General features: G+C 41.6%; 2 protein-coding genes across 2 annotated transcripts; one reads left to right on the forward strand and one right to left on the reverse strand.

Moving 5' to 3' along the window:
• Positions 1–755: 755 nt before the first annotated feature.
• LOC147622742 (uncharacterized) lies at positions 756–4,038 on the forward strand. The gene is made up of 5 exons (XM_086822689.1): positions 756–804; positions 1,660–1,756; positions 2,030–2,155; positions 2,251–2,317; positions 2,810–4,038. The coding sequence occupies exons 2-5, from the start codon at positions 1,699–1,701 to the stop codon at positions 3,873–3,875; spliced, it is 1,317 nt and encodes a 438-aa protein (XP_086678815.1). The 5' UTR covers positions 756–804; positions 1,660–1,698; the 3' UTR covers positions 3,876–4,038.
• An 8,691-nt stretch (positions 4,039–12,729) lies between these two features.
• Positions 12,730–13,501, reverse strand: GNA1 (glucose-6-phosphate acetyltransferase 1). Its single transcript, XM_086822372.1, has one exon. The coding sequence runs from the start codon at positions 13,406–13,408 to the stop codon at positions 12,932–12,934; it is 477 nt and encodes a 158-aa protein (XP_086678498.1). The 5' UTR covers positions 13,409–13,501; the 3' UTR covers positions 12,730–12,931.
• Positions 13,502–25,070: the final 11,569 nt, after the last annotated feature.

Below are 25,070 nucleotides of genomic sequence, written 5' to 3' on the forward strand. Positions count from 1 at the left end.
CTTTAGTGTTAACAATTTTAACCCAAACCCATCTAAGTATTCTCTCTTGACTGTGTCATACTATGGAGAGGGCGACCTCTGCAAGCTTATTAGGTTTTGTATATGGGTTTTTGTTTGTTGCTAATCATGCAGTTAAGCTGGATTAATACAATACCAGAAGCCGATTACCCATCATGTTAGGCACACTGTTTAATCACATCCAAATCAACACTCTTGCAGCCCATCATTGTTAGGCACATTATTTAATAACATCCAAGTCAATACTCTTGCAGCCCATCAAGTCAGAGGATTACCTAAGTGATAATTGAATTAAAGCCACCCTCCTTGCCCTAATTATGTCTCAATTTATGTACAATATGTACGACTTATGCTATTATATCCTTTTGCTCATCTGTATCTATTCATCCACCCACATATAATATTGTGCTTCTATATGAGTTTCTGTACCATATCTTGCAGCTTACATATAACCATATGTGCTTGCCTTTCTTTGAACTGCATGCAAATTCCTTGCCAACCCATGAACCACAAACCACAAGAAGCCATGCAGACACCATGTTTACCCCTTCTAATTATCATTAATCAGAAGCCTCTCTTTGATGAATTGATTGAATTATGTAGCATGCAAGGTGGGTACTAGAATCCCTAAAATCTGATAAGATCTTTGTAGGAGTTAACTTCAATGTGATAATAAGGGTGCTTGTGGTTGCAGGAGGCTTTTGTATTGTCGTGCAGAAAGCTACTATCAACCTCAACCTCATTGGAGTCTTGTGAAGAAAGGCAACCTTGTGGAACTGAATCCTGGTATTTTCTGATAATATATTGCATTATAATTTGAACTAAGGATACTCTTGATAAGAACTTAACAAGAAAGGTTGCTCATTTGAAGCTATCTATAAGAATGGAGTAATAATATTGCTTAAAACTACCTAAATAATCATGTTTGGAGCTATCCATAAGAATGAGTTAAGATGCATAAAATTTCTGTAATGGGTTGTGGAATCTACTCATACATGTTTGTTGTTAATGGATAGAAAACAATGCTTTGGAATTACCTCAAATAATTGATTAATATGCTTCTCTATGAGGGATTACCCATGCTTAGAATGGATCAATTATGTTCAATTATGCACCACTTGTGATTAGGTCCTTCCTCACTTTGGGGGAATGTATTGTCTTCTTATTTAATTGCCTACATCACCTATGCCCAGCAACATAGCCACGCTCTTGCAAGAAAACCATCAGGGAAAGGTAGCCAACATGAAGAGAGTTCCGGAATTCAATTCGATCCAGGAGAGGGTCAAAGGGTAGCTAGCATGAAGAAATAATATCCTTGTTTTCTGTAATGATCAAGATGAGGCAACATGATAATGGGTAATCAAAATGCTTAGTGACGATCAGAGTGAGGGTATGGGGAATTCAATTCGATCCAGGAGACGGTCAAAGGGTAGCTAGCATGAAGAAATAATATCCTTGTTTTCTGTAATGATCAAGATGAGGCAACATGATAATGGGTAATCAAAATGCTTAGTGACGATCAGAGTGAGGGTATGGGTAATCAAGATGTTTGCTAAGTGCTTATATGGATGATCAAAATGAGGATTAAGGTGCAATAAGGACTTAATTGATTTAATCCAGACCTTTCAATTGCATTCACAGGCTTCAAATGATGCCCCAGGAGCTGAGTCATTCTTTAGAATGGCAGGAGGCCATCAAGAGGCATCAAGCTGCAGCACTGCTGCAAGTGAACAATCAGGTCAGCAGCCGATGCATGGTGTTTGAAGGTGACTTAAGCAGTTCAAAAGTTAATCCTTCAAACACTTTGCATCATGTCAAGTGTTGGCTTTTTTCTTTTTAATAAGATGCCTGGTGTTTCACATGATGCATGGGGATTTTCATAGTGGTCGGGCGAGTTATCGCGCATGAGATTGTCCTACATTCAGAAATTCTAATGCCCACGTTTAAAAAAACCCATCTAAATGATGCATGTTTTTTGTTTAAGCACTAATTTTTCAAGTTTGCATCACAGATAAAAGGAAAAGATCCAGCCCCAGTGATGATGAGGAATCCTTTAAGCCTTACGAATGCCGATTTTGTCCCATGAAGTTTGCGAAGTCGCAGGCCCTTGGTGGGCACATGAACAGGCATAGACAAGGCAGGTTTTTTAACACTTGTTTTCTATCTCACTTTGAAAAATGGCATCGCTAAACTGTGTTTTTCAGAAAGATAACGTGTTCATTTTTTGTACAGAGCGCGAGCGCGAGCAAGTGATGAATGCGCGGCAATTGCTAATGAAGCAAGAGTTCTCATCAATCATGTAAGAACCAAGTACATTTCTATCTCTTGATTAATTTGCCATCTGAAAGCTGTCAATTTGAACCACATCATAGTGATATGCCATGACATTATTATGGTGATTATACACAGCCTTATCATAATGCCATGAAATCATGATGTTTACACTTAAATCACATCACAATGATATGCTATGGTGATTGTACTTAACCCAACATAATGATATGTCATGAAATCATTATGGTGCAGTACTGAACCGCATCATAATGATGTCATGAAATCATTATGGTGCAGTACTGAACCACATCATAAATAATATGTCATGACATTATTATGGTGCAGATTATAACCACACCATAATAGTAATCTTTGGATTGACTTCTGGGACTCAACCACATGGTTGATGACATTATGCAACAAGTGGTGAAATGATTTTAGTGTAGTTATCATAATTTCTTCTTCTTTTTAATCTTCTGTTCTGTCATTTTTTTAAAATTTCTTTTGTTCCTTTAAGGATGTCAGGGCAGAACAGTCCATCAGCTCTTCCAAAATTTAACCAGGCTCACATGCAAAGATCAGCCAGTGAAGGTTCTCTCAAGGACACTACCCACATGGGTGTGCCGCCGGGGGCTTCAGCATACAGGGGGGGTTTGCAATCCAACACCTACAGTTCTTCTTTAGGACCCCCAACCCTAAGCTGGAACCTTGGCAGTATTCTTGAAAGCACACAAAACTCGGCATCAACATCAAGCTTGGACAGCATGCTACCACTGGTTCAAGTCAGGCAAGCATATGGGTCGCCATTGAATAATAGTGCATCTTCATACACAATGCAACAGCCTCTGAATCGGGCGTCCAGGCACCATGACATGATGCTTTCATTGCCATATGAAAAGGCCATACAGGGCTCCATTTTCCCTTTTGAAGCCAACTCCCATGTAGCCGAGAGCAGCAGTAGCTTGCAATCTCAGGGGCAGCAAAACCAGTCCAACGAAGGTGCCATTTTGGCCAGCACTGCTGATGTGTCCCCACATATGATATCAAACAGAAGCTTGATTCATGATAAGGGCGACGATGTGAAGAGTACCCATCAATTCTTGCAGGCATTGTCTTTGGAACCTGAAGCATCCCAGCAGATTGACATGGCAACTATCAGCAGCGGCTTTCAGTACTATTCATACCCTCCTGCTGATGGGGCAAGGTCATCCATGACAAACCCTTCCCTATATTTCAATGCAGGATCAGCAAATCAGCTGGATGGTCTCCCATGGCTGCTCGGAAACTCGAAAACTGTGCCGACACTGAGTCCGCTGTTACCACCTAATGATGAGTATCACCATGATCTTGATGCCGCTGATCCGAAGATGAATGTGGCAAGCTTGACAGGTACTAGTGGTGGGCAGTCAAAAACTGTGAGGTGGGACCTCGCTCTGCCAAGTCCTGATGATGATGCAGGTACTGGGATTAGGGACCTTACACCTGTTACAGGAGGGGCTTCTACATTGCAGTTTGGAGTTGATTATGCCCATGGTACTAGTGAGATAGGTCCATACGATCAAAAATCCAAGGTTAGTAGATAAATGTAATGACTGTATAATAGTGCCAATGAGGATCAGCACTGGTTTATGCTTAATAGAGGTCCTTACATAGTATTGAGTAGGGGCCAAAATTTCAAATTTTCCCATAAATTCTCGACTCCCATTAAATGCAATGGTACAGAAACTGAAATAAATGTTAACATATTGGGCTTTACTATTAGATTTTCATCCACACATTGTACATGTGTGTGTGTGTGTGTGTGTGTGTTTGCAGAGGGGGGGAAGAGGGGGAGGGGGAGGGGGGTCACATGCTCATGCATTGCAATGTGATTCTTTCAGGAAAAAAATTGAATGGCAAGTTTGAGGGCCAAATGTATCTTGTTTCCACATTAGATGCACAAAATTCATTTATTCCTATGGAAAGGACCTTTAAAAACTTGAGGGGCAAGGTGTAGGACCACAAGGGCACAAAAGGTATATTTCATGTGTGCGAGCGCGTGCGCATGTGTTCCCATGTGCATGCATTTGTGTGTGTGTGTGTGTGTGTGTGTGTGTGTGTGCATATGCATATGCATATGCGCACTTTTTCAATGCTACATTAGTTGTGGCTCCCAATGGCCTTGGTATCATTTTCAATACTACATTATTTGTGGCTCCCAATGGCCTTGGGTCGAGACCTTAAACTTGTGCTTGTTTCTAGACCTTAAAAACTTTTCTTGCAGCTTGTTACTTTCTCCATTCCTTGTCCAACCCATTAATTTTACATGCACATAAGCATGTTCTTTCCCCCCACTTTTCCCAAAATAGCAAAACCAATTTCATAGCCTCCCTTTGCCCATTCACTACTCATTTTTGTGTGCCTCTCAACGAATTAGCCTACCTTTTAACAACCCCCTACAAATGTTCTTTTAACAATGTAATGCAATCATATATTAACTAGAGTATGTTCTTTTGTAAGTCATGATATATCTTATTTTTGTTTGAAATGTTAAATTGTGTAAAAGAACTACAATTACAAATGGTTTCTAGTTTTCAAACAAGGGCTAGTAGACACTTGCATTATTGCATTACCACACCACTTAGCTTAGCTTAACGAATATGTTGAATTTCACTTCTTCATTTGAACTAATATATAGCTTATTTTTATCAACCCAATGAGCATAATGAGGTGAAGTAGTGCCCTCATTGTTTTGAATTACTAAGCTTATGATGAGTGGTTTAGTAGCATCCCAATAAAGGAGTTGTACATACATATGGTGCATTTCGTTGTGAACTTCAGCTAGTGATGTGGTATGGATGCCTTTCTTGTGACCTATGAGCTAACAATAAGCAGGGTTTTCTTCAAAGGGGGGTTTACCTTTTGGAAGAAGGGTGACACCCCATGTTTACATTGCAAGAAGGGTAAGCTCTCTTCCTGCTGACCCTACTCTCATGGTCAACCAAGAGGCAAAATTTTGTTCTAAAATTTTTGAAGTAGCTAGTGTGTCTAGAATTTTGAATATATAATATTTTCAAAAAATATAGCTTTTCAAATGCATAATATTAAAAAAACTAGCAAAAATTTTCATTGTCTACTGCAAAGCATCTTTTGAATTGGTGTTTGCTGATGTGTCCAAAGCATCTAGCAAAAATTTTCATTGTCTATTGTCTTTTGAATTGGTGTTTGATGATGTGTCCAAAGCGAAGTTGCTAGCAATTCACTACACTAGCCTTAATAATCCATATGCTAGAGAAGGGCTCAATACTTCTCATTCAATATTTGTGGACGAATGGAGGCCATGATGGGTGGATGAAAATTTATACTTCAAATCATTATAAGCTAACCTTCAAATTTTAGGCCTGAAGTAGCATCCCAATAAAAGATGAAATGCATGGCAAGGTTTTCCACATGCATATACATCTTTAAAGATAAGTTGGTACATTTCTTTACCCCCTTCATTATCTTGAAATATACTTTACATGTTTTTGCATATCATTCTATATTCCCCACAATTGATAATCTTGACACAAGAATTCTAACCAAGATCAACAAGAGCAACAACAATAACCACACCATTTCAAACCCTTTGTATATAATCTACCTCAAAACCTTCCTTTGAATTCATGTGGGTGCCTTTTCTTCTTGAGTGGTTACATATAGAGAAGTTATCCTAAAATTTGTACATTGTTACCCCAAGTATATGTCTACTATCTCTCAAACCAATTTATCCTAAACCTTTAGAACTTTGCTTGCGAAACAAGGATTTTGTAGAAAGCTCAAGGATATTAAACATGTGTTCGTCAAGACTCTTGAAGAGACTTGAAGAAAGTCCTACCAAAAGGATTTCATGTATATTGATATGTGAACAAGCTTTTGCTATAGATGCTTAGACTTGAACTTATATGTGAACAATGGCCAAATTAAACTTTTTAATTTGGGCTTAGTAATTCTTTGAATTATTTGTTGACCCAATCCTAATATTTCACACGAAAAACTTTTTCATTTAAGAAAAACGCACGAAATTTCATAAAAGTTGGCCACCAATACTAATTTTTACTACTATTTGCTAGCCATTGGCTTCAAGGAACATTAAATAAGTAAAAAAGAAACCAAAGATAAAACTTATCCTTCATTTTTTCATAAAGTCTACATGTTCTTTAGCTTACATGGTGTTTGTTAATAGCTTGACAAGTGCTAAAGCTTGCTTTGCATTTGTCAATGATTTTAGCAAGTATTCAACTAACTATTACATAATGAAACTTTTGTTACTAAGATGATGATATATGCTCAAGATTTTTTTGCACTTGTCAATTCCAATTGTAAAGTGTTTTTTTTGAGCTTGATGTTTGCTAAGAGCTTGACATGTGTTGCATTTTTTGTATTGAGATTTTTTGACGTGTTGAGATTATTAATCCCAAAACAAATCTCAACATGTGTTAAAAAATTCTCAACATGTGTTCAAAAATCTCAACATATGTAAAGCTCGTAGCAAACATCAAGCTCAAAGAAAACACTTTAATAAAGGAATTTGACAAGTGCAAGGCAATAAACATATGTCAAGCTCTTAGCAAACATCAAGTTCAAAAAACACTTTAATGAAGGAAATCGACAAATGCAAAGCAAGCATAGCACTTGTCAAGCGATTCACAAACACCATGTAAGCTAAACAACATGTAGACCTCTTGAAAAACTAAGCACAAGAGAATTATCACCTTCTTTGGAGGACAAGTTTTTTCTTTGGTTTTTTTAAGACTTATTTAATGTTCCTTAAAGCCAATGACCAACAAACCATAGTAAAAATTAGTATAAGAAGTTGATATGCCCTTCAGTATGCTTTTCATTCGTCAATTTCTTTGGAAAAGTGTTATATTTGCATTGTATGCTTGATCTTACATATGCTTCAGCTTTTTAAAATTTATTATACATACTCTCATAAGTGCTCCTCAGTTTTGGCTTAGAGAAGTGCTTGGAAAGAAAAAGGAAAACCCAAGAGAGGCAATAGTACCTTCGAGAAAAGAGGGGGGGGGGGGGGGACGGGGGACCGGTGGCATTTCAAAATTATATATATTAAACACACACGTATATATGGGAGCATGAAGAGCATCTCACCAAATTCCTCCATTACCCATCATATTTGCCCATCATTGCAGATGGGCACACATGGCCATCAAAGGAAGCTGCACATAACCTTATCTTATAAAACCAGTTCCCGCTCAGAATAACAAAAAGTAGCCACCATTCCCATAGGATTTCACCTGCCACATAGTGGGACATCGGTAACTCTTAAGACAAGTCTCCTCTCACATAGATTATATATGCCTTCATTATGGCTCAGGTGCTATCAAGGATGAGTGGACTGTGATGCCAACACCTGTACAGATATCAAAACATGATTTCATTGGCTATTAAGGATGGGCAGCACCTTGATAGCCTTCAAAGTACGATTTCATTGCATTTACCTTCATTGTGGCTCAGAGGCTGTCAAGGATATGCAACATGCACTGATGGACTGCCACACTACACAAATATTAAAGTATGATTCCATGGCGATTCCTTAGCTGCATCATGATTCCTCAAATGCCACCTTTAACAACATACATCTCCAAGGTTCTTTACAGACATGACCATTTCACTGGTACTAAGATGAACACCACCTAATGGCCTCCCATGATTCGGTGGCCAATAGCACACATACCTCATCGGTTAGTCTCATGTGCACATGCTACACAACAGGCTGCATGCCTTCATATGACACATGATTTTTATGTTCTACTCTTGGTCACATACACTAAACTTTGTCTCTAAGAACATTAATATCATCATCATCATCTCAAAGGGAATGGTTCACTCAAAGGATGACTTCATACACTCAAACCTCGTCTAGCCACGATAGAGAGAAGGCAACTCCAGAGATTCAAAGGAAATCAAGATCAAGATCAAGTATAATTGAAGAGACAAATAAGTACATTAAGACAAAATTTACAACCATAGTTAAGGAAATATGAATGAGGGAGCTGTTGGCCCTAAAAATCCTTGTGGCAGAATCATCTATTTGTTTTAGATAGATGTATGTATATATATATATATATTTATACATTAAGAACTAGGAATCTAATTACATAGCTCCTCACCCTACATTCCCTTGAACAAATTACAAGCCATCCATAAGTGGGCCATCAATACTTTCCATGAAAAAACTGTTTTACAAAGCTTTTTGAAAAGGTACAGACTAATGCAATTAACCAATAGCATTTCCAAGAACAAATTAGCGATCGATCTATACCAAGGATGAGTATGCCACTAGATTGGTGTGCCACTGGATTGGTTCGTTGCTAAATTATTATGTGCCCAAAATTGATTGTGACCTGAGACAACAATCAGCATAATTCTAAAACGGCACGTTTGGGATCAATTGGTTGTACATCCCCAAGATCTGTACATACCCTTTTTACTTCCAGATAAGAAACTATGAGAGTGTATATTAAACTGTGAGTGTGCATTAATTAATTAACCTTACACAGTATAAGGTTCACACTGCCATGCAGCCTAAGGTCCCTACTTCTGTGATGAGACGAGAGAGCCCACTCATGTCGAGAAGAGAGCACCCTGTCTCCCTCACCGGCCCCACTGCAGAGAGAGGCAGGAGATGGTGCATGTGGCACCTCCGTCTTCTGCCACTTGGGAACGGAGAGAGACGTTTGTTCTCAGTCCATGACTCATCCCCTTCAGACCTAATCCCTTTATCCCCACACAGCGCATGCAAAGACCTGCGGCTTTTGAGAGAGAGAGAAAGAGAGAGAGAGAGAGAGAGAGAGAGAGAGAGAGAGAGGCTCCTGTTGTGTGAGAGAGAAAGAAAGAAAGAAAGAAAGAAATAACGTCTACAAAAGATCCCAAGGGTCTATGAGACCATAGGTGATACAATAATACCACGGATATACTGAGCCATGGAAAAAATAACTGAAAGGAAAGGGAAAACAACTATCGCTAGTGTATACAGATGTGATATCAGCATGTGACCCTATACGGGAGAAACTAGCCATGATCAACTAATAATGATGCCCTCATCAGACGATACGGATCTGATGGTGGCCAAGAGAGTATCTGGCCTCTGTGATGGAAGCATATCATGGCATCGAAGAACCTCCTGGTCTGCATCTGTCCTGTGGAGGATTGTGATGCTCTGGATCAGGTGACGTCTGGCCTGCAAAATAGATCGAGCTCTATCAGCGAGGACCCCTCTAGGGCGGAAAGACCGCTAGTGTGGGCATCTCTTGGATCTGAAGTTGTGGGGTTGAACATCTCCTCGGACCAGTACATCTCAGCCCTCTGTCTAGGGAGGCGCCTTTTAGGCGGAGTAACATTTGTTGCACATGTGCTGTCACTGTGCACTGCCTGGTCCGTCGAGTAGGGGCATCCAGGTCAGGGCTATCTCATGGTCATAGGTGAGGGTCTCCATCCTCGGTCGGATGAAAGACACCCTTGATGGTGCACTGTGAGATACCTGGGGTATGCCGCTGTGCCTCTTTGCATAGCTGATCTTTGTGGCAGCACAGCTCAACCAGGTAGAGTCCCAGGCATTGCTTGTGTCGGAAATCAATGACCCGAGACAATGGCCCAAATCCTTCCTTCCTTGTATCTCATAGTACACTAGGCATCTACAAAGATAGTGTTCCTTTGCCTTGACCTCTAGCAAACAAAACTGGCAAATAATGTTCTCTTCGGTAGTGCCCTCTGCATGCCTAGTCTCCACCCTCAAGAGATTTGAGAGACTCTGCTCTGGCCTGTCATGTGCATCAGCAATGCCATGGACCTTCTCAAGACTAAATCCAGAAGGGGCAAGCAGATAAAGACTATGAACAAGTAGAAGATGGACATGGAGCAGAACTTGGAGCAAAGCATGGATCAGGGGCTGTCGGCTGCATGGAGGATGACATCAGCAGTACCAAAGGGGCTGTCGGCTGCAGGACAGAGGGTGCTGGCAGCAGGCGCATCCAAGAGAACCAGTCGGCTGTATTTTATTGATTTTATGAATCCATAACTGGCCGACCAGCAGTCGGCCAGTTTCCCACATGCTCCAAGGCCTATATAAAGGCACCTTTGCTCTATGTTGTATTCATTCACTCCCACTAGGGGTGTGAGTCACTAGGGGTCCCATAGGGGATAGAATTTAGGGTTAACCACCTTTTTATGAAGGCAGCCCATGGCTGCAAAGATATGTACCTTTTTGTACCATAGTATATACTGAATTTCCAGCACTTCTCACTCTCTCTCTCTACTCTCTCTCTACCTGCGTTTTTGCATCAGATGGTGCGTTTTTGCATCAGAAGGTTTTCAAGAGTGTTTAGGGCTGAAAGAAGACTACCCAGAGCTTCCGCGCGTTACATTGGTATCAGAGCATCAGGCTCAGCAAAGCTAAACACTGATTCAGTCCCATATGATGGTGTACAGGTCCAAGGTACAGGAAAGTACACGGATTCAAAGCCCAAGGCGAGAACACAGATCGGGAAGAACTCCCAGGAGGTTAGTTGGTGGTGTTCCACAGTGCCAGATGGAGATGGCAGTTCCGTGAGCCAGATAGGTTCTCAGGTAACGGTCCCAAGGGAGGTTGATCCTCCAAGGGTGATGTGAGAGTGCCAGACTCAGTTCCAGGAACGAAGACCAAGATGGTGTTCAGAGCCAGGGCAGGAATGGATTGTGGACTAGAGGAAGACCAGATGCATAGATCTTCATCAGAGACAGAGTGGTTTGGAGAACAGAACGGATTTTCAGAGAAAAAAGGTTTGCCAAGAATGGAAGATGACAGAGGGACTTCAGAACAGGATTGGGATGATGACAGTCATCCAAGAGCAGGTTGGATTCCCGTCATCAAGTTTAGTAGAGGGGGATGTCATGTGCATCAGCAATGCCATGGACCTTCTCAAGACTAAATCCAGAAGGGGCAAGCAGATAAAGACTATGAACAAGTAGAAGATGGACATGGAGCAGAACTTGGAGCAAAGCATGGATCAGGGGCTGTCGGCTGCATGGAGGATGACATCAGCAGTACCAAAGGGGCTGTCGGCTGCAGGACAGAGGGTGCTGGCAGCAGGCGCATCCAAGAGAACCAGTCGGCTGTATTTTATTGATTTTATGAATCCATAACTGGCCGACCAGCAGTCAGCCAGTTTCCCACATGCTCCAAGGCCTATATAAAGGCACCTTTGCTCTATGTTGTATTCATTCACTCCCACTAGGGGTGTGAGTCACTAGGGGTCCCATAGGGGATAGAATTTAGGGTTAACCACCTTTTTATGAAGGCAGCCCATGGCTGCAAAGATATGTACCTTTTTGTACCATAGTATATACTGAATTTCCAGCACTTCTCACTCTCTCTCTCTACTCTCTCTCTACCTGCGTTTTTGCATCAGATGGTGCGTTTTTGCATCAGATGGTTTTCAAGAGTGTTTAGGGCTGAAAGAAGACTACCCAGAGCTTCCGCGCGTTACAAGCCAATCACAATCCTCGTGACGTGTGTCTATAAAGCTAGCCAGGCTTCTGAATGAAGCCATCCTCTGTAAGCCTCATAAAGTGATCCTGGTAAAACTGCATCTTCATAGGAAGCTGCAGTGCAGCCAACCATGTGACATGGGTCTCCGGCTTTAAGAGGTCAGCTTGGATAAGTTAGTCAATGTCCTGGCAGCAGGTGAGAGGTCTTGTAGTGGCAAGCGATCCATATGAAGCCCATGTGAGAGGACCACTTAGTAACCTTGGCATACCAAACCCTAACATGTCCAGTCTCGACTAGTTGCCTAGGATAGAGAGATTGCAGGTCATGATGTTTTCATGGATGATTCAGAGTAAGCCTTCAGTGCCCCACTACATTATTCTTGCAGTGTTTGGAGCAGCCCCCTTGGTAGTTGATGCCCTCTTCTACCGTATCTATACCTTGGACAGAGGCAGGCTCCCTCGACTCGCACTAGAGTCGTGTCCTCCAATCAACCTCTCGAGGTCTGGTCCCAGCAAGGAGGTCCCGTACATCATACCCTCAGAGAGACATGGCACCCATAAGAGAACCAAGAGCTGCATGTATGCCAGATTTTTCAATGCCTAGCATATTACAAAATTTGAGAGCCGAGGAAGAGCCACACAGGCATCAAACCAAAGCACAGGTTAAGAGACCTTCACCACAGATTCCTTGTCACAAACCTCCGTACAGCTAACCACCTCCAAAAACGCTTAGGATCCATGAACCCCATCCACTCAAAGAAATCACAAGGTGAACAAGGGACGTGTTCCATAGACTACGTAGTACGAAGGCTTTTACACCCAACCCCACAAAAGACCAGATTCTTGGGGAGGGTTTGGCACACATCCCCACAAAAGACAAGATACTTTCGCACATCTGTGTAATCAATTTGCTTTGACAAAGACAATGACTCATTTGCTAAGAACCAGACATCGAGATATTTAATATGCAAGGCAATGACCCTTTCAAGGAAACGCCCATTGACCTCTTATATCCTATCAGGCAATGTCCCATTCAAGGTAATAGGCACTCATCCATTTGATTTGAGCATTCTGTCATTCAATCAAAAGAAGGAATTCGACCCAACTTAGTGAAAACTTAGCACAGCCCATTCTATTCAAAGTATTTTACCATATGGGCCTCCTTTCTGGAGAATCCACATTTCTCATAGAATCCTACGTTGTCTTCACTGCAGTCCAGAATTACCTTGTAGCAATGGGCATCTCTGGCATAGTCTGTGAGGAACTTCACAATGCGTTGTCCGAGGTGATGGCCGCGCATGCGTGCATCCACAACCACATCTTCGATATGCCCGGCGCTTCCGCACTGGCGGATAAACTTCTTCTCGATGAGGAGGGTGCCCGCCGCTACGATTTGGCCTTCGTCCTCCACCACAGCTATGAAGTACGGGGAGCCTTCGGCTTTGAACATCTCCTCGAACCTTTGAGAAAAATCCTCGCTTGAAACCTCGCCCACTGATGTAAGCTGCCTGAGGAGATCCGTAAAGCCTTTGGAGTAATCGGAAAGAGCGAGAGGCCGTATAATCAGACCTGTCTTGCTCGATCTCGATCGCCTATCTGCATCATCCATCGGTAGAGAGGAGGAGGAGGAGGAGGAGGCGGAGGGGGAGGCGGAGGCGGAGGGGGAAGCGGAGGGAGAGGGGGAGGAGGGGGTCTCTGTATTCAGAAAGTTATTCGTCTTTCTTTCCCTGCGAATAAAAACTTTTTACTCATATAAAAAATTTAGCCTCCACATTAATTAATTTTTTTCCGACCGTGCTTATTCAATTTCAAAAATAAAAGCTTACACTTCCTAAGGTCACAAACTTTAGTTTTAAAACTAAAAGCTTAGACTTCCTAAAGTCACAAACTTTAGTTTTAAACCTTAGTGAATTTCAAGAATAAATATCAAGGAACCTTAAAACTCATTTTTCAAATGATATGAGAAGGAGGGAAGAGAGCTTACGCGAGGGAGACTTATCATTTATCTTTAGGGGGGTTGTGACGTGGGTACCTTACGCGTGTGAGGTGCATGCCTCAGTACGACAGCTAGTTGACGGGTTGCATGCATGGAAGGGACTTGGGCGTCGTGTTTGCAAGAACAAGAGGGAGGATGGGGGGACTAGGGGACTGGGGGGAGGAAAATATTGTGGAGATGAAGCGTGCGCATGATCAAGCGAAGGAGGAGAGGGAGCGAAAAAGAGTAGTGCTTGATTGGATAGCTGAGAGGGTCTCTGGACACACTCAAGGGCCGCAAACGAGGGGTGGCAAGGTATGCCTGAAGGTTTCTTTTGAATTAGTCCAGCGTCAAGTTAGCATGTTTTCGCTCTCAATGTTATTCTCTTCTCTTCTGATGGTTAGCCTTCGTCGAAAGTAGATGTTGGTAAATGGCTGCAAGAAGAGGCTTTCCATGATAGGGTTGTGTCGTAGGTCTTCTACTTAGGAAAAGGTTTTTTCAATGTTCTCTTTATCAAAGGTCAAGTAGTTTCTGATCTGTTTGCCAAAGCCCCGCTTTTCATGAATCAGAAATTAGTGCATGCAATGCCATTTAATCATTTCTTTGCTGTAAATAGGAGTTTGGTTGAGGCATGTCTTGTTTGGGTATAGACCGTGGGTCTACCACCTTGGTTGAGACCTCTGCTGAGCGAAATAGCTAGTGCTATCAGTTCGGTGTTGTATTTGTTTAAAGATGATGTGGTGGGCCGTCAAGCCAATAATGTTTGTATATCCTAGAATACGACAAATGAAATCCCTAAAATGGTAGAGGTTGATTTGGGGGGGATGCGTAAAGTAGAATTGAGCCTTAGGTTTGGTCCATTCCCGAGAGCCTGTTTTAAATGTGGTGGCTTTGGTCATATTGCAAGGAACTATGTGGGAGGGGCTCAGGGTAAACCTAATAACGAAGAAAAGGAGAAGGAGGGGAAAGGTGACGAGAGCATGGCTAAAGGAGAGGAGGCGTGGGCAAGGAGGGTGATGAAAAGGAAAAGGGGTCTTGTTGAACAAAGCTAAATCTTCAGGGGAAGTGGAGTGGAAAAAAGTCAAAGGCAGAATTAGTGGAAGACAGGCTAAGAAGGAAGCAAGAAAAGCTGTTATTAATGAGGCTATTAAGGATAACTCAAGAAGTAAACCATCAAGGAGTCTGAGCCGCCCTATATTATATTCTAATCCCTTTAGTCCATTAGGAGAGAAGGGGACTGAGACTTCCTTATAAGGGTTCATAAATTCAAGTGGCAGGTTGATGAAGCTTGGAAACTGACTCAAAAGGAAGGGGAACCTAATGGGGGTGAGGAGGAAGTGGATATGGTCCCTGAAATTCCTTTAACATGAATAAATCTTTGAGAATTGCAGGGTGTACTTGGAATGTTAATGGCATTAAAGATAGGAAAAAAAGCTTAGCCTTTTGGGGTGGGGTGTATCTATTCTTGCTATTCAGGAGCATAATCTTTTTGGGCCTAAATTGGTAAGTAAGGATAGGTTTAAGGATTGGACTGTATTATATGGAGGCGTGAACGGGGGTTTTAGCGGGGTTATGTTCATCATTAAAAATACTCTAAAGCCTAGTATTATAGCTAATCACCCCAATGGGAGAATATTGGTTGTAGAAGTCTTTGTTGAAGGGGAGAGTGTCTTTGTTGAAGGGGAGAGTGTCTTAATGGTGCTCATAATCACAAAATCAGAAGTGAGATGGGGGAATGGATTAACAATTTGAATATCCCGAGATAGTGTATTATCATGGGGGATTTCAACATGGTTGAGAAACAAAGGGACAGGTGTGGGGGGAGTATTGTGCTGATGGGCCAAGAAAAGAGAAGGTGGGAAGACCTAAGAGGAAGGATGGGTTTGAGAGATGGATGGGAAATGGGGGACTAGGGAGTAGACCCTGGTCATACTTACTTTAGTCTTCAGTATTTTGGTTCATCTTCTAGATTAGACAGAGTGTTTTTTAATTAGCAAGTAGCTTGGGTTCCTCATGCCCTTAAGTTCTCAATTGATTCTAGTACAACTCTTTCTGACCATATGCCTCTCAGATGGGGCTGACATGTTATAGGATGGGGGAGGAGGTTGAGCTGAATAGATTTCCAACTAGGAAATTAAGAGTAAATAATTTGCTGCTCAAGGATGAGCCTTTTAAGATACAAACTGAAGAGGCCATAGAAAGATTGAAAAGGAGAGCATCCCAAGGATCTTGGAGACTTTTTGCTAATGAGATGCAAGGAATAATTAGGAGGGTTGGTAAACTGAGGGCTGAGGAAAAGAGACATGAGAGAGGGTGGTGGAGTGAACTCCTAAATCATCTACAAAAACAAAAGACAGATTAGGAAGTTATCTGAAGATGAGATTACTTGGTATCTTAAATGCCAAGAAGGTTTAAAGAGTGAAGATGAGAATTTTTCTAGGAGATTAGATGGCAGATACAAATGGAAAATGTTAAATAGCAAGAGGAAGCCTGATAGGTATTTATTTAAGCTAACTGAGTCAAGGTTTGTAAATAGGTGATGGGGAGAGTATTGGATGAGAATGGGTAAGAGATTGAGGGTATAGGTTTGATTGTTGAGAAATGGGTGAAATTTCTGGGATCTACTCGTAGCCTAAAAGAGGATAGGTCAGCCAAAAGGAATCAAGCTAACAACAAATTACTTGAACTAGTTAGCAATAGAATAGATCCTGATAAGGCTAAATGGTTAGAGAGGGATATAGAAGTGGATGAATGCTGGGATGCACTTCACAAACTGGGAAAAGAAAAATCACCTAGGTGGGATGGTTTATCTGTAGAATTCTTTATAGCCTTTTGGCCTACTTTAAAGGATCTAGTTGGGAAAATCTGTAGAGAGGCTTTTAGGACAGGTAACTGGGACAAGGATCTAAAAGAGGGGCTAGTGAATCTCATTCCTAAAGCAAGCTACTTGTGAGAGGTTTAAGCACTAGAGGCTTATTACATTACTGGCTGTTATTTACAAAGTTCTGGTTAAAGTCATTGCTACGAGGATCACTCACGTTCTTCAGTAGAGTATCTCCAAGAGACAATATAGCTTTATTAAGGGAAGATCTATATATGATAATATCTATGCTACAGTGCTGGGCAAAGACCTGGCCTTGAGAACAAATCAGAAATATATTCTTATACAATTGGATTTGGAAAAACTTATGACATAATACATTGGTCTTTTGTAGCAAGGGTAATGGAAAAACTAGGTTTTGGTACGAGGATGGCCACTTGCATATATACCCTCACATTTGGTGGACATTCCAAATTGTTGCTGAATGGAAGGGTTGTTGGGGGCTTTGATGTGAACAAGCTAGTTAGGCAGGGTTCTCCCTTGCTCATCTACTCTTTGCTATTACTTCCCATCCCCTGATTTTAGCATTGGAATATGCTTTTTCTGAAGGAAAAGTAACTGGATTGAAGTTGGGCAATGGGGAGCAGTTGGTAATATAATGTTTTGCTGATGATTCTCTTCTTTTCTTGAAAGCAGACAATGATAATGTGAGAATGGCTTTAGGTATTATTCAAGATTTTGATGATGCCTCAAGGTCTAAATGTAACATACACAAGTCCAAAATTATAAGTCTCTCTGAGGACAACAATTTTGATCTTGAGAGGTGGGGTTGTGAGGTCATCAAAAGAGGGTAGATAGTTAGACACTTAGGGTCCCTTTTGGGGTGGATGTGACTAATAAACAACTTACTAATTGGGCCTTGGACGGGTTTTATCTGAAGTTGGAAAATTGGGAAGGCATCAGAGTCCCATTCCATGATAGGGTGTCCTTACGCAACACAGTGCTTAATGCTTACATTATGTTTCTATGCCTTGTGCTAGACTTCGGGAATGGTCATTGTTGTAGAAAATTATAAAGCCTATAAGAGAATTCTTATGGGGGAATGGCATTTCTAATAAGAAGGCCTTAGGTTGGCTGGCATGGGATAGATTGACTCTGCCCATGGAAGAGGGGGGCATTGGTATCCTGCATCTTCTCTCGCACACAATGGCTAGGATGGCACTACTGCTTTTCCTAAGTGTCTTCAATAGGAGGAGATCTAGACAAAGATGCTGAAGGAACTGGTTGAAGGTTCTTACGTATATTTTAAAGACAGATGGCAAGATCTAGCATGGAAAGATAAGATATTCTCTTATGCTCCCCTTAAGATTATAGGCTCCTCTCTGGCCAGAATGTTGCGTAGCAATTGGAAAGAGACTTTGGGATTGATGTTATGAGAGGGTTGTTCTAGAGCCTCAGGAAACTCTCTGCTATGCCTAGGGATCTAGTGGTCACATAAATTACATCCTTCTTTAGCTCTTCAGGATCCCAAAACTACCAAAAATTTGAACAATAAAGGCTTCAAGAAACTATCTAACTGTTGAGACAGGGCTTTGGTGGGGTGGAAAGATCCTGAACAGCTTGATGAGGAGCTTAGCCTGAACTTTAGGGAGGGACAACTAGTTAAATTTATGTTGGAAGAGGTTATGTTGGAAGAGGTACAAAAAGGATGGTTTTCTACTACCTATGATGAATCATGTTGGGTAAAAGACTGGGTTTGGTACAATGGGGTCAAGTTGGATAGAGGGACCACTAAAGACTTGTATAGGGAATTAAGAAGAAGTGAGGATAATCTGGTTTACTATAATAGGATTTTGAGGGCAAGTTGGGCCTTTAATAGTTGGAGAAAAAGATGGAAGAAAATTTTGTAATTGGATATTCCTACTAAGTTTCAAATCTTTCTTTGGAGAGTATGCATGGGAGCTCTTCCTCTAGGGATTAAATTGGTGCAGAGAAACTTTACCAATAAGTGTTGTTCCAGGTGCAAAACTACTCTTGAAGATGGGAAACATGATTTTTGGGATTGCTTAGCTATCAAAAGCACTTGGTCCATAATTGGCAGATGAGTATATAGTTGTACTGGGATGCATGGACAATGGGAGGACTGGCTACTTGGCAAATGGGTAACCAATGAGTATGTTGATTCTATTTTCAACATAATTAGATTTTGCTGTCTTTAGGAAATCTGGAATGCCAAAAACTGTATTATATTTTAAAAATCAGTTGATACATGGTTGGATGTTATAGGATTGATGTATAAATGTGTTGGTCTTTAGATTTGGTTAATAAACTGAATAAGGATGAGATGGTGCAGAGGATTCAAGCACTGCACAGGTAGCCATATCTTGACCCTCTATATGGAAGGGGAAACACTCATGCATACTAGACTCAGGTGGAGCAGATCAACCTCATGAGGAAGACTTTGACAGTGCCTGCCTTGAAGAGTTATGACTTTTGTGGGTGCCATGACTTTTGTGCTTTAAATTTGCATGATAGTAAAAATGCAACAGTCTCACTTATTTGAAATTTTTTATTTGACAACCTAATTTGCAAACGAGATTGTTTTTCCACCATCATAATCTACCATTGTACTTGTTCAAGACTTGGTATTTAAATTTAAAGAAAGCAATTTATTAGGCTCAGTCTTGTGCTTTTTTCGTATCTTGATTCTCGTATAAGGCCCTGGTTTTCTGGGCCTCCATGACCAAACAATTACATCCACCTCTTCCCACAACCGAGGATCTACCTTGTTCTCTGCCCAAAACCCCTTCCAACAATCAACATAGGCCTCTGCATCTGTCACACCACCCTTTCTTGCACACGATGCCCAATAGTGTATCAGAATCTTGTAGGGTGACTTCCTATCCATATCAATGTTTGATTCAGCCATAGCAAGCCAAATAGGATACACATCTCTGTTTGGTGGGAGCAACAAGATAAAGTCCCCTTGCTAGACATCTAGTATTGGGTTGAATTCTTCCCTTGGTTTCTCTCGAGGCCCACAATAATGATCAGTGTACTCCTCATAACCTAAGAACCTTTCAGGCTCAAAGTAAGCATCCATGTCCTGCTATTGATATCCTTGAGACTTTGGCCAAAAATATGTGTACAATCTAGCCTCCGCCGATGCTATAATTGGTTTATCAAGCTCTTGGATTACATTATTCCAGTAATCTATCACACAGGTCTATAATATCTTGGAACAAAAGAACCGTTTCCAAGATTTTGCCAAAATCTAATATAAGACTTTATACCTGATATCACATCCTCATGCCCCATTACATGCTCTGCCATCGACAACAAAGGTGGATTACCTGGTGGTAACATTGGCTTACCTTCACTATCTTTCTTCCACAGTGGAATACCTCCGTCACTAGGCCTCCAATCAGGTGTTGCTACATGCACTTTATATTGCATTAGTGGTGTGTCCCCATTCATGAAGAATCGAAATTGAAGTGGCCTATAAGTGCATCTTGCCCATCACAAATATATCCATCACAATACCGCTTGAAGTCAGGCACTTGAGTTAGCAAAAAAGGCACTGGTGAAGAGCTTGAGCTGGTCTTTAAGGTGTCCATCAAATGTGGTAAAGTGAAGCTTCGTCTGTCCAACTCTCAATTTTTCTGAGGACCTACTAGACATTGCATCTATGTCCTCATGTGTGTGTTCGACCATTAAAAATCCCAATTGAACAATTAAAAAAACCCCCCTTGTAACTAGAAGAGATAGATATGCAAACAAATGTCAATTCTTGTTTTTACCTACACAATTATTTGGTTGTAGTAGCAAGTTCTTTGGCAATCTGTGAAAAGTTGAAATCACATTGACACCTTGTAAATCATTTGGACCTGATGCATGTTCTCTTGGAACAATAGTTGTTGTGGAATTTGCATGTGCATTGTCACTCGATACTTGCTGGTCAATAAGCTCTTTACCACCATCAGTATCATAGTGGTAATCTAAAGCTTCCCTTGAGCTCAAGGCATGGAGAAGCAAAACATTGCTCCTTGAAGCTTCATCTGTAGCTAGATCACCAAGGGGGTGCTTATCCAACAGCTCTAGGTTATGCAAACACAATGCAATTGATCCAATGGTGAGATTAGGATCTGATGGCCATAACCCATTTAGCATAAAGTGACCGTAATACCCCTCCCCATGTCCATTAGTGATCATACCAATCAATGCCACCTGCAGCAACTGCCATGCTGAATCTGTGTCCTTTGGTACCGTTCGTAGTCTAGGAATGTCCATCTTCTTTTGATCCATCTTATCATGGATGATGCACACATATTTCTCTGGTTGTAATTCTAAAAATGCATGCCATGCTGCATAGATGTTTCTACAACTCTGTTGTTGCTGACTCATGTGAACTTTTATTTCCTAATTGATCTTTGCTCTTTCCTGTAGACTTGGCTTGGCTCCCATTCTAGCCTTCAATGAACTACACAAACTGCACTTAGAGAACTCATTTGTCTTTTTCAATGCCATGTGGGGATACTATTGATTCCATATTCTCCCAAAAGAAGACTTGGATAACTTCTTTTCATATCCCAATTGATCAAGCGTTGTATTGATCTCATCTAATACGTCAACCTGCTTGTATGTTTCGGGTATCCTTAATTGAGTCTCCCTTGAACCATCTAGCATAGTTCTACTCTTGTTAGGCATTTGCTCTCTGAGTTAACGTTGATGAAGTCCTCAAGTAGTGCTCTAGCCATACCAGTATGCTCAAGGCTTCTTCGGACTATCCCTGTGTTTCCATCATGTACATGTTGACACACACCAGCCTCAAACTTTTCCCTGTAGAGCGGTAAAAGGATGTCTTTGGGATTCCATGCACCTCATACCATGATCGGCAAGCTACACCCATCCCCTTAAGTTTAAATTCATATTTAATCTTCTTTGTTTTTGAGTCTTGTAGCCAAGACACAAAGAACACATCATATACATAGTTTGTCCGAATTTCTTGAGATTGTCCCCAAAAATCTTGGCGTATGCGCATTATCATGTCACGATCTGCAAGCTAACAACATTTGTTTTTACAATAATCAATAGAGGCAACCCTTTGCACTAATTCCATTGACAAATAGAAACTCAAAATTGGTGGTTCTCTCTCATTTGGTGTTCTTTTTATGAAAGTATAGCTTCTCTTTTTTGAGGTAGGGACCTCCTGAGCCACCATTGGATTCTCAACAGTGTTTTGCTCGCCATCACCCTGCATGTCTTCAAAGGCTACATAGCATTGCAATGGAGTATTGTCTAACATTGTAATTTACTTGATAGGCCACTTAACTAAGTTGATGCTATCCACCTCATAACCATTTCCACTTAATGTACCCTCTTGCACCCTATCAACAGCCACACCTATGCAATGCTCACCAAGTTGTTCAAAGTTGACACAGTTTTTTGGAAGCACATACAGTATCAAACCCTTGTACATCATCGGGGTGTTTCTCTCATCCCATAAAAGGACATTTTTTCTCTTCCAAGACTCTCGAGTTTTGATGTCAGACTCTAAAGATGTCATTGGTATAACATCCACAATTGGAGGTTCCATAGGACCGGCTTGTCCATCTGCATTTTCCATTTGCTCTCCAAAATTTGGAGAATCTCTAAAAGGCATTAACATAACTTTAGGCCAACGCACGGAAGTCCAAATTGCACCTCTTAGATCTCTTGCATCCATAGTTGGAAGGGGAAGGTCTACATCCTTCACACATTTCTCTACAAACACAGACACATCCCCTTGACCGATCTTAGAGCCACTGCAAAACATCTCTGGATCTGTTCTAGAGATGCAACAAACTCCAACACATTCACTTGCTAGCATCATAAAGACCTTGTCTCCAGGTCGAGCATCCATACCTATCAATGATAACATCATAGAGTCAAGAGTAGATCGTGCAAATCTCCAAGAATGAAAACATAATACACTCAATTTTGTTCATAATACTAGGGTATGTTTGAAAGGGCTAGAATGGCTAGAAAGGTCATTCATTCACATCCCGATTCACATCACATCACATCCATTCACATCCCTTATCATTCATTCACATCCTGATTCATATGCTATCACATTCATTCACATCATATATCATTCATTCACATCCCTTATATCTTTCATTCACATCCCGATTCACATACTATCACATTCATTCACATCCCTTATCATTCATTCACATTTATCTGATTCGCCTTCCATCTCATCACACCTATTTACCTCTCATTCTCATCACTTCTATTCCCATCACATCCATTCTCTATTCAGTCTCATCTATCTGATTCATATCACATATCATCACATCTATCTACCTCTCATTCTCATTACTTCTATTCTCATCACATCCATTCTCTATTCATTCTCATCTATCTGATATTCAATATAATTGACAATGTAAGAAGGAAATTATCTTTGTATTAACTTATCTTAACATGTACAAAATTTTATCATGCCGGTTGTTAACAAGGCATTTTTGTATCTCCATGTTGTAATGATGATCTCTATGATATAGTCATTAGCACCAAGAAAACTTGCTTCATGGTAATGTTATTATAGGAAATATTCCTTTCGTTCTCCATGGTACCTATATGCATAATTCAAAGTAATGTATCTAAGTAAAGCACATAGGTCATGTTGGAAAAGGCCATGGGGCATCCAAGAATGGCCCTAGGGCCATTCTTGATGCTCTTCTACATTCAAGAATGGATATGGGGCCATTCTAGCATAGCTTTGTGGCACCCAACTTTCTTGCATGCTCTTGGGTATCCAAGAATGGCCCTAGGGCCATTCTTTTCTTATACAACAGGTGCAAGAATGGCCATGGGGCATCCTAGAATGGCCCTAGGGCCAATCTTGATAATCTTATGTATGCAACAATGGCCCTAGGGTCATTCTAGCATAGCCTTGGTGCCACCCAACCTTCTTGCATGCTCTTGGGCAAACAACAACCAGTGCAAGAATGGCCCAAGGGCCATTTTTTCATGGTAAATAAGGTCATTGTTTTGCCTTAAAGGCCTCAAAGAGCATCCAAGATTGGCCCTAGGGCATCAAAGCATGTCCCCAGGGCCATTCTTGCATGACCCCAAGACACATAGATCATGTTGGAAATGGCTATGGGGCATCCAAGAATGGCCCTAGGGCCATTCTTGGATACTCTTCTACATGCAAGAATGGATATGGGGCCATTCTAGCATGGCCTTGGTGGCACCCAACTTTCTTGCATGCTCTTGGGCATCCAAGAATGGCCATAGGGCCATTCTTTTCTTATACAATAGGTGCAAGAATGGCCATGGGGCATCCTAGAATGGCCCTAGGGCCAGACTTGATGCTCTTGTGCATGCAAAAATGGCCCTAGGGCCATTCTAGCATAGCCTTGGTGCCACCCAACCTTCTTGTATGCTATTGGACAAACAAGAATGGCCATAGGGCCATTCTTTCATGCACAACAGGTGTAAGAATGGCCCCAGGGCCATTCTTTTCATGCACAACCAGTGCAAGAATAGCCCGAGGGCCATTATTTCATGGCAAATAAGGTCATTGTTTTGCCTTAAAGGCCTTAAAGAGCATGCAAGATTAGCCCTAGAGCATCAAAGCATGGCCCCATGGCCATTCTTGCATGACCCCAACGCACATAGATCATGTTGAATATGGCCATGGGGCATCCAGGAATGGCCCTAGGACCACTCTTGATGCTCTTCTACATGCAATAATGGATATGGGGCCATTCTAGCATGGCCTTGGTGGCACCCAACTTTCTTGCATGCTCTTGGGCATCCAAGAATGGCCCTAGGGCCATTCTTTTCTTACATGCTCTTGGGCATCCTAGAATGGCCCTAGGGCCACTCTTGATGCTCTTCTACATGCAATAATGGATATGGGGCCATTCAAGCATGTCCCTGGTGGTGGCACCCAACTTTCTTGCATGCTCTTGGGCATCCTAAAATGGCCCTAGAGGGCCAATCTTGATGCTCTTGTGCATGCAACAATGGCCCTAGTGCCATTCTAGCATGGCCTTGGTGACACCACCTTCTTGCATGCTCTTGGGTAAACACGAATAGCCATAGGGCCATCCTTTACCTAATCAATAGGTGCAAGAATGGCCCCAGTGCCATTCTTTTCATGCACAATCGATGTAAGTATGGCCCTAGGGCCATTCTTTCATGGCAAATAAGGCCACTATTTTGCTTTAAAAGGCCTCAAAGAGTATGCAAGATTGGCCCTAGGGCATCAAAGAATGGCCCCAGGGCCATTTATTGCGTGACCCCAAGGCACATAGGTCATGTTGAAAATGGCCATGGGACATCCAAGAATGGCCCTATGGCCATTCTTGATGCTCTTCTACATGATGCAAGAATGGATATGGGGCCATTCTAGCATGGCCTTGGTGGCACCAGCTTTCTTGCATGCTCTTGGGCATCCAAGAATGGCCCTAGGGC

Source organism: Cibotium barometz, chromosome 28 (genome assembly GCF_041138505.1).
Source record: "Cibotium barometz isolate CiBa-2024 chromosome 28, ASM4113850v1, whole genome shotgun sequence".
NCBI lineage: Eukaryota > Viridiplantae > Streptophyta > Polypodiopsida > Cyatheales > Cibotiaceae > Cibotium > Cibotium barometz.